The sequence below is a fragment of the Medicago sativa genome, chromosome 1 (genome assembly GCF_051527215.1).
Source record: "Medicago sativa cultivar Bolivia chromosome 1, Bolivia_mono, whole genome shotgun sequence".
Lineage (NCBI taxonomy): Eukaryota > Viridiplantae > Streptophyta > Magnoliopsida > Fabales > Fabaceae > Medicago > Medicago sativa.
Window position 1 is genome coordinate 22,676,799 of NC_140749.1, and position 11,171 is coordinate 22,687,969.

An 11,171-nucleotide genomic window follows, 5' to 3' on the forward strand; every position below is an offset into this window, starting at 1 on the left:
CTTTGAGTTCCTTATATCCAAGGCTAAAGAAGAGGATGATGAAGAAGTTTCCAATAAGATTTCTCGCCTACTGGGGCATCTTGGTCGTTGAAGCCGCAAATATCAAGAAAGTTTTTTTTCCAGAAGAGAACTTTCATGCACAAAGACCGGCACGATTTGCCTTGCAAGAATATTGTACTTCAGTACACACTTCAACAGGGGCAATCCCCCTCCATCCCTCAGTATACAACGTAAAAGCAATACTTCTCATGGAGATCAAAGTCCCGTCAACGGAAGTTCCAAACTTGTATGTCATGTGAATACCGATGCAGTCAAGCAATACTTTGTTAAAATGAAAAAGCTCGATAAGTCGCAAACCTGAAAAAAGCGGCTTAGGCAAAAAAAAATGAGCGTCTCGATGGACTGAAAACCTGAAAGGGCGGTCTATGCAAAAGGTAGAGACATATAAAAAAAATGTTTATCCTGATAGGTCGAAACCCGCAAGGGCGATCTATGCAAAAGTTAAGGATTATAACAAAGTAACTGCATCAAATCAGATATGGTTCATCTGGGGCACTTCAACTATCAAAAGGATCTCCTACATGAAGTATCTGCAAATCAATGACTCGGAACAGTGGAATTCAAAGTTGTCAGGGAGTATAGCGGTTATTGAGTTCAACGTATCTTTCCCTTTATAATTACCATTTTCCAAACTTTTTAAAATCTGTGGAGCCACGCCTTTGGCATGCTACCACTCCATTGCATTAATTCGAGCTTGTGCCCTTTTGTTTGAATTTCTCATTTGTTCTGTTTGTAAAATTTTCTTCTATTTTTGATGTTAATATTTAAAGCAAAAAAATATATATATTTTAAAACATTTTTCATGTCTTTTGAAAAGCATAGACAACAAGTGCATTTCTTTGAACTTATGAGTATTTGAAACATACATCAGCATCCGTCTCAAGGACAGTTGAACTCTGCAAGATGTGCATAACCAAAATTGTGCAATGACCTCTGTCAAAAAAAAAAAAAAAAAAAAGAGCTCGCTAAGTCGAAAACCTAAAAAGGCGGCTTAGGCAAAAAATGAGCGTCCCGGTGGATTGAAAACCTGAAAGGGCGATCCAGGCAAAAATTAAGGATTCAAAAAAAAAAAAAAAAAAAAAAAAAAAAAAAACAAAGACAGAGGCATCACAGTTCAAGTGAGCCAAATGAAAGAATGCAATTTATACTGGTTCGATTAATGGCGATTTTCGGCAGTGATTTGTTTGAAGGGTTGTACCCCGGCTGTGTTTGATTCATCCCCAAGTGATGTTATCCCCAATGAAGATTGCTGAATGCTTATAATGTGATGTCGGGCCACTTTCTTTGGACCTGCCCAACCTTGTCGCAACTGTCTTACCATTATACTGTCATACGAGTCTCATACGCATACATTCATTCATGCATACATAGCACGCATAAAATATCATTCATACATACTTGCATTATTTTCCTGTGTCTCGCTGCAATGCATAAAAAATGTCGTCCCCAAAGTGTCTAATTCATAAATGTCACCGATAAATTTCTTTCAAGTGGCGGGTCCCACCAAATATTCATCTTTACCAATGTCAATCCAAAATTCCCCAACGATTGTTCAAGCTTTGTGTTCGTCTTCACCTAATTCACGGTGACAGACAGGTCTTTACCTAATTCACGGTAATAGACAAGTTTTATCCATTGCATTGTTCGTCTCCACCTAATTCACGGTGACAGACAGGTCTGTACCTAATTCACGGTCATAGACATGCTTTATTTCTTGCTTTGTTCGTCTTCACCTAATTCACGGTGACAGACAGGTCTTTACCTAATTCACGGTAATAGACAAGTTTTATCCCTTGCATTGTTCGTCTCCACCTAATTCACGGTGACAGACAGGTCTTTACCTAATTCACGGTAATAGACTGATTTATTTCTTGCATTGTTCGTCTTCACCTAATTCACGGTGACAGACAGGTCTTTACCTAATTCACGGTAATAGACATGTGTTTTATTTCTTGCATTGTTTGTCTTCACCTAATTCACGGTGACAGACAGGTCTTTACCTAATTCACGGTAATAGACTGATTTATTTCTTGCAGTTGTTCGTCTTCACCTAATTCACGGTGACATACAAGTCTTTACCTAATTCACGGTAATAGACTGGTTTTATCTTTTGTATTATGATCTTTACCTAATTCACGGTAATAGACATGGTTTTATCTCTTGCGTGTTGGTCTTTACCCAATTCACGGTAATAGACAATCTTTCCTCCCCAGTAATCATTATCAGCTTGTCCCCCAGTCGGCATATGTTTGCCACTTGTTGCATTCGTAATGGCATTTGCATGCATTCATATCATTCATATCATAAGCATTGCATCCTCAGCATTTCAACGGGTCAAAATTGGTGTACTCGATATTTAAGTCTCTTCGACCCGTCAAAACAAAAATTCTATCTTCAAGTCTCCGGGACGAAGAAACTTAAATAGGGGCATCTGTCATACCCCAAATTTTGACCACTTGATCCTACGTTCATACACTGACGCGTGTCCCTTGACTCCGAGTCGGACATTCTTTATTTTCCATTTGCATTTTATTATTTAGTTTTAATTTCCATCTTTTATTAAAAAAAAAATGAAAAAAAACTTTTTATTTAATTTTAATTTCGTTTTTATATATGCATCCTTTTGTTATAAGTTTTTATTTTATTATTATTAGTTTTTTAGTATTATTATTATTGTTATTATCATTATTAGTTTTTTATTATATTGTCCATCTTCTTTTGGTCTTGGTCCAACGACCTTGTCTCAAACTCTGTCTGCCATGCCTCCAAAGCAGCACGCCTGTGGCTCCCAAAGCAATGTTCCCCACACCATCACCTTGCCCATGCCTTCACAGTCTTCCACCATCTCCTTTGTCCATCCTCCTTCTTTGTTTATTCTTATGTCCATACTCTTTTCCAAAGGAAGCCACGCCTGCCTAACAAACATTTCCTGTCTGCACTGCCTAACAAACACTGCCTAACAAACATTTTCCATGAATCCAGCAGATTCAAACACTGTCGATTGCCATAAACTCAGATTACTTCACTATAAAAGGAAGCTGGGATCACAGTGAAGAGGACGGAATTTTTAACCTGCAAAAATTCAACATAACCTGCAAGCTTTCAATTACAAAACAGACATCACACAATCTTCTCACAACCTGCAATACATCAGTTTTTACACACGTATAATACTACCCATCATTCACGAATTCAACACTCAGCAGTCTCATTCACGCATATTCTCATCACCCATAACCCAGCACAAACACACTCACGCATCATTATACACACACACGCACCGCTACACAAGCACCACACCACAAAGTCATCAACCAAACCATTTACAATCTGACATCAACCTCACGGACCAAACACAAATAGAATCAAATCCCCACATCACAAATATCAAAAATCACAAACATAATCAAACCAGCACCAAACCGCAAACAACATCACACAAACCGCCCCAATCGCTCAAGCAACGTTCACGAGTCCATCTAATCGCAATCTTCATCAATCTTGGACTGAGTTCGAAAAAAGGAAAAAAGATTAGCTTCCTCTTGTGGATCTAGGCGTTTGGGAAGCATTTTGGTGAGTTTGTTGAAAGATTTGAGCAGAGGAGAGGGAGTAGTATAGAAAAGAGCAAAAAGGGGAGGTTTAAGCCTTCGGTGCGGTGGCGCCGCCACTCCGGCCGGCCAACCACCGCACCGGATAATTGTTGAAGAAGAAAGAAAATGTTGAAGAAGAAAGAAAGGGAAGGAAACAGAGAAAGAAAATCGGGAGTAGAGAGAGAAGGAAATAAGAAAATGAAGGAAATATGGGTATTTTACCCATTTATATTGCTATCCAAACCCGACCCATTGCAACTGAACCGGTTCCCTGACCCAAGCCCATTACTGCTGTTGCTGGTTTCTGCTTGCTGTTTACACCCCCGGTTTGCTTGCTGCACCCCCCGTGCGTTCCAGGTTCATTTTCATTCATGCATTTTAATTTCTAGCGTTTTAATTTCATTCTCATGCATTTATATTTTATTTCATGTTCGCATCTCATTTTGCTATTTATAAAGTATCGCATGTATTTAAATTATTATCATTTATTTTATTGCAATAGTGTGCGTGTGTTTTATTTATTGCTTTATATATCGTTTATCGCTTTATATATCATTTATCGCTTTATATGTCATTTATCGCTTTATATGTCATTTAACACTTCTATTTTCATTGCTCTGTTAGCTTAACTTACATTTATCATTCAAAAATAACAAAAACATTCAAATGTATCAAAACACAAAAACATTTTTATAAACAAACCTCGATCTTAAATCGAGTGACGTCTTTTTTATGTTTCTTTCTTAATCAAATCATCAAGCAATTTTAATTCTACTTTGAGTATATTTTCCTTAATATAAAAAACACAAACAAATTCTTATTTGCCATTTGGCTTTTCGTTTTAAAACCTTTTTTCAAAAACATTAAAAACACAAAAACAAATCAAACGTAAATTTCAACCCCGAACTACGAGGTTTTGATCCTTCACGGGTACGTAGGCAGAGGATATGCTTCCTTCCAAATCAATAAAAATGTAGATATTTAGGCCTCTATTTTCTTTATCATTTCAAATTCCTTCTTTTAAAAAGCAAGCAAGTTTATAGCACAAAAGTTAAATAAAATCAAGAGGTTCTCGTAGAGTACTACGAATATTTAGGGTGCCTAACACCTTCCCTAAATATAACCAACCCCCGAACCCTTAATCCCTTTAAAAACGTGGTATTTGAACCTTTTTCCACTTTCTTTTGAAAAGAATTAAATGTTCAGTCGTGAAAAGAAAAACGGGTCTTTGGACCGACCGAAAAATGACGCGACAATAGTCACAAACAATCATCTCCTAGCATCAATATTAATTACAACAATCATCACATTTCATCAACTGTATTTATAGCAACATCATATATCATCAACATATTAATCATAAACATCATCATCTAACATCATTATCAATCGTAAACATCGTCATGTAATTCACATATGGATCATCATCAAAACATAACATTATCGAAAACAACTTCATAATCAAAATCATAATCAACTTCATACGTCAACATAATTATAAACATCATCTTATAGCATCCTAAGTACAAACACAACGTCATCATGTATCATCATAAATATATTCGTAAAACATCACATATCATCATATCATAATTCACATAACATCTTATCATAAATTCGTCATAACACTTCATTAATGACTCATCAACTTGACATCTTCGCATCTTAACAACTCGACAACTTGGTATCTTAACATCTTAACAACTTGACAACTTGACATCTTAACATCTTAAATCATCTTAGACATCTCGATAATGCAAATGCATGTGGTACCAATACAGAGCATCAAGCTCCCAACATATATGAGCGTAAATAGGCTCTTAAGGGCATCAAGCCCCCAACCAACATATATGAGCGTAAATAGGCTCTTCAGGGCATCAAGCCCTCACCAATCGTGTGAATGACTAAGAATTCCAGGGCATGAAGCCCCCAACTTTGAATGAGTGTGCAATGGACTCAACTTCCTACAACTTAGACAACTTCATGAACATCTCTTATAATTCCATTATTATGGACAACTTCTCAAATCTTTACAACTTAGACCGACTTATACAACTTCACTAAGATTCAACTACAGCAAAACAACAACACATGACAATTGTATATATCATATCACATCATCATAAACAACTTCATGACATTAATAACCAACATTTAGGGCAACATCTTGGATAGACTCATACAACTTAATTCAGTAAGTGACATAAACATGGCAGCACAGAAACAACATCATAATATAGCAGTATCAATGATAATCAACAACATCTTAAATGTCTTATATAGTTCACATAATACTCATATAACAATATCACATCATGGCAAAAGAAACTACTCCTATACCCTTTAGAGACATAAAATTAGGTCAAAAAATTGTATAAGTCAACACTTCATCGTGGCACGTTGAGGTACCATCGTGGCACGTTTGGACAACCTAAAAATGGTTTCGTTTCTGGAAAAATCGTGGTACGTTGGGCTTCCATCGTGTCACGTTCATAGTTCGACAAACAACATCAGATTTTCTACCTTTCACGTTTTCGTGCGTAAAACCTAAACCGTTAATCCGTTTTTGATGCCGTTTTCGCCTACGCGCTCTGACACTAAGCTCTATCATATTCTACAGAAAAATTCAAGTTTAAACCACTCAAAAATCGTTTTCCAAAACCTCACTTAGTCACTTATTTGCAAAAACGCTTAACATCAATATTTCACACGAAAATCCCGAATTCATCTACCCAAATCCAAAATCCTGATTAGAACATTGTTATAGGATTAATCTATGAGCTGTAAATCATCTATACATAGTTTTAACAAACTTCTATACTATCAACAATCTATAACAACCTCAAAACCCTAATTCTTAAACTCACCGACATCTCATCTAATCACATGGTTTTAACTTCAAAACTACTTCTGATAATCATCATAGGGATTATCTAAGGTCTATTTACAGTCTCTACATCAATCTAATAACTTTTCTTCAATTAATCCTCAATCTAACTCAAAACCCTAATTCTTCAATCTCTCAAAAACTAATCCCCAAACATGTTAGATGTAATCCCATGATTTACAGACTTAATATTAGTGAAAGATAGTCTCACCCTTACCTTAATATGTAGAAATCGCAGCTCTCTCTTCTTCTCTTCTTCTCTTGACTTTTTCTCCCTTTTTCTCCTCTTTCTCCAAAAAGCGGTTTAACGTAAAAACTCTCTCTAACCTAAGCTTCCTTATTTATAATACCAATCACTCTTCCTAAATCTATTTAGGCCCAATAACTTATTCTTCTTTCTATTCTAACCTCCAATTCTACTTACACTAATAATTCTCATATTCTAATAAATATAGAATAATGCCACATAATAAAATACTAACACCTCATATATATAAATAAATCACATAAATAAATTCTAACTTAATAAAAATAATTAAATAAAAGGAGGGCGTTACATTAAACCTATTAACTAGTTCAGAGTTAAAAGCCAGGGTTAGTGGTCATTCAATCTCTATGATCAGTTTGCATATTTATGAAAGCTAGGGATAGTAGTCAATGATAAACATACAAAAAGCATTAAACTCGAGATAATATGAATAAAGACTAAATTTTCATTGAAATTTAAAGGAGTTCAACAAATTAAGGTTCTCATAGGATTACATCAGATTCATCTCACGAATAACCACAAAGAGATTAGTTACTCATAGCTAAAGTACAAGATAACTAACATAAAAACAAGGATTCATACATGTATTGGATGATTGACTATGAGTTGTGATGGTTGCCCACCAGATCTGCAAAGCCTCCACTCCAAAATATGCCTCTTCTCTCTAAAATCTTCCACCCTTACTCTGAAAACGGACCTTTCTATTCATAAGCCTATCTAAATCGGCCCCCGAGCTATAAAAATCGGTGCCCGAACCTCTTTAAGCTGCACAAAACGCGTTTCCAGTCTGTCAAAATCGGGGCTCAAATGGTCTAATTCGGGGCCCGAACTGTAAAATATTAATACACCCATGCTGTGTGAATAGTGAAATCGGCGCCGAACTCTCCAGTTTGGGGCCCGAACTCTCGAATAGTAAAATATCCATATGCCCATGCTGTCAAAATCGGGGCCCGGATGTGCTAATTCGGGCCCGATTTTTGCCGAATCAAAATGGCCTTTTCTGCATGAAAATCGGCGCCCGAATGTAAGGATTCGGGGCCCGAATTGCGTCTTTGTGGATTTCTTGCTTTCTGCACTTTTTGACCCTTTTAGCTCCAAAATTACAATGAATTTGTCATAAAAACCAAATAAAAACATCTAAGAAAAGAGAGATGACAGAGTGTCATCAAATCTCAAAATGATCACTGATGAAAAGATAACAATTGGTTTTTTGCTACTTGTTTATCCTTCATGCAAAGTTTACACTGCTTGAGGTCATGAATATCCTTAAGAAATTTCTTTCAATGATATTGCAGAGCTTGGTGCAGCAAGTGTGGATGGAAGCGAAAAGTGTACCGAGACAATAGCATCAGAAGGTGTCAATACGTGCAGATACCCTGTAAGTTCCACCCGGTATATGTTGTTGCCCTCTTTAGTGAAAGTTGCATTTGGCTCTAATTGAAATTTACATGCTTATATCCAGGTTAAAAGAACAAGACGGAAAGTATAAATATCATGCAGTGTTCCCACCTTCAATTGCTAAACATCATGTGATTATGCCGTTCCATTCAGTGGTTTCCTTACTCTTCCTTGTTGCAGTTGCCTTCTGTGTAACTTCTGACTAGTGAAAGGATTGGATCAGCAACCTTGCAAAGTTCTGTAAATTATAGCAGTTTGCTGGATAAAGACATCTTAAAACATAGTTTACTCTAGGTTATATATCAAATGTATTTAAATGCAGTTTCTCAATTACTAACCAAATTGTATATATCTTTCTCTGAAAGGATGTATACAGTTTGTTTTCCTCATTTCTTTCAACCCGTTATAGGCACTGACCTCTGTCATCTGCTGAAGCAGAACTAATACAAGCTAGTAGTACTTATTTTTATATTTACCCCCACCCCAAAACACTGATAAATACTTGGAAGGGTTACATCGTTTAATAGTTCAACTAATTGACTTCTATATCCTCACACATGGTGTTATATACTTGGTGGAATTGGAGATGTAACTGAAGAAAAGATAAAATAGCGCAACTTCAAATTATATTCTTCTAAATAGCATTGCTGAGAATAAAAATTTCAAGAAAATACATAATTATATGGTGGCTGTTTGCAGTTTCACCGGCATACTAAATATAAATATAATTTCTAATTACCGATTGCCTTGCATTTTGAAGCTCAACACATCGAGACATTAGACAAATTCTAAGATAAGGCATACAATTTTTTTTAGTAAATTTATAGTGCTATATTTTATTTAATAAATTTATGTTAAGCTTTTTTGGTATGCAAAATCATTTATTATAGACTATTATTTTTCCCACCATATGCCATTCTCGCCGCTATTTCTAAAAATGCTGTTGTGCAATTCGGATTTTAAAATCTGAATTGGTGTAAAACTCAATTTTTTTCATCCTAAACACCCTATTTCAAGGAAAAAATAGTTAGGATTATATAATCTGAACTCAGTTAGGATTATATAATTCGAACTGTATCAGCACAAATTTTGAACATGTTTGTAACATGGATAGTCATTTTAAGGATAATATTAATCTTCCTAACTCTCATAGATAATCATTTAGGTCATTGTTAGTTGTTCTTACTGGTGTATTCAACTTTTATTTTGGTGGATTGGTTTGTTATTTGGTGAGAGAGATATAGGTTGATACTGTATTGTTATAGTGCCGTTAGTATCTTGCATCGATCTGTTATTAGGTTCCATTGATCACAATTTGACAGGTTCAATTTTTTATTTGAAAATTTATTTATCAAGAAACCATTTATTTGTCAATTTGAACAAGCCTTTTTTTTTTTTTTTTTTTAATGTATACAAACAATTTCGTTTCTTTTGATCTTTCACACAACATCACAGGTTCAATTCCAACATCAATATAACAAGTATAATGTTTAATAATAACTAGTTTCCATTGATCACAATTTCGAAGTACAAGATCTTAAAAATCAAATGTTACAAATATAACCATAATTTCACACGGATGTACTAACAATCTAATAACTCTCTCTCTTTTACAACCCAAACATAATAATAAGTTGAATAATAACATCTTCTTTTGGTCAGATTGGCATGATAGAATAACCCAAGTATACCAAATATACACACATGGGACAAGTCAAAGAAGCTGAATATTTCAAGCTATGTTGCAGTGATGCCAAATTTAAATCCCCACTTTCACATCTGTTCATAAACATTCATGATCCAACAATCACTAGTTTTGCTGCTGATTCTGACCCTTCACAAAGTATCCAAGTCTTTCCAAGCAAATGTCATGACAGAATTGGCGACTATAAGAATTACAAGCAAACTTCATTGTATCCAAAGCGTTGCCACCGTTATCCCGCCGCTAGAAAGGGTTGCCACCACCGTCATGGAGATTAGAGTCAGGAGATGTAAATCGCAGGATAACTCAAATATTAGTAATGATGATACATTATAGAACTTAAGAGTAGTAAGGTAGGGGTCATGATTAACCAGATGAAGAAACAATAGCTCATTTTTGAACTATTTCAGAATATGGAACGGTGGGTGTAATAGTGTGTAAAACATATATATATATATATATATATATATATATATATATATATATATATATATATATATATATATATATATATGCATGTAGACAATAAATGGCAGAGTAATTTCGAAGTTCACTCGATTTCTCTAAGTTGGTGCACTGTTTGGGAGATCAAGTTGCCAGTTCATTTGTTTGACACTTCTGCAAGATATATTATTATTTTTTTTAAGAAGGCAAACTATATTACTCCCCCGTCCCTTAATGGAACCTCCCTTTGCTTTTTTCACATTTCTTAAGAAAAATTGTCAGTGTAATTATTATGTATGTTTTGTGTGTTAATATTACCATATTGTCCTTTGTTTATATATGTATTAAATTTGACTTTTTAAATTTCAAGATAAGTTAGTAGTATTAATTAGGGGTATGTTTAGGAAAATAATAATAAATGCATCTATTAATTTGAAAAGGGGTTTAGATTTAGGGACAAAAATAAAGTCAAATGGGTGGTTAGATATAGGGACGGAGGAAGTATATTAAAGTAAATTTTTAATTTTATATTAAATTTTCTTTGATTAAAGTCATAAATAAAATTTTAATTTTGTTAATATATCATATTAACTAATATTTGAGACTACATTTTTAAAATCTGAGAAAGTGGTGACGAATTGATTTAAATATATGGGAAAAATAGTTTGTTTTTAAAATCTGAGAAAGTGGTGACGAATTGATTTAAATATTTGGGAAAACTAGTTTGTTTAAGATAAAAAAAAACAAATATCATTGATTGAGTTTAATTTATTTAGAGACACATCATAACAAATCATGGGTTTTTGAGAAACATTAAAACAA

General features: G+C 34.6%; 1 protein-coding gene across 15 annotated transcripts in view; it reads left to right on the forward strand.

Annotated features, from left to right (window-relative positions):
• LOC146953663 (ARM repeat superfamily protein) overlaps positions 1-8,757 on the forward strand; it is a 38,819-nt gene extending 30,062 nt beyond the window's left edge. For all 15 annotated transcript variants that reach the window (XR_015011121.1, XR_015011124.1, XR_015011123.1 and 12 more), the window contains exons 29-30: positions 8,101-8,183; positions 8,268-8,757. Coding sequence is in view for 8 of the 15 variants with exons in the window: in XM_085711297.1 (XP_085567423.1) it covers positions 8,101-8,183; positions 8,268-8,294 (110 nt within the window). In the remaining 7 variants the exon portion in view is untranslated. The remainder of the gene's footprint in view (positions 1-8,100; positions 8,184-8,267) is intronic.
• Positions 8,758-11,171: the final 2,414 nt, after the last annotated feature.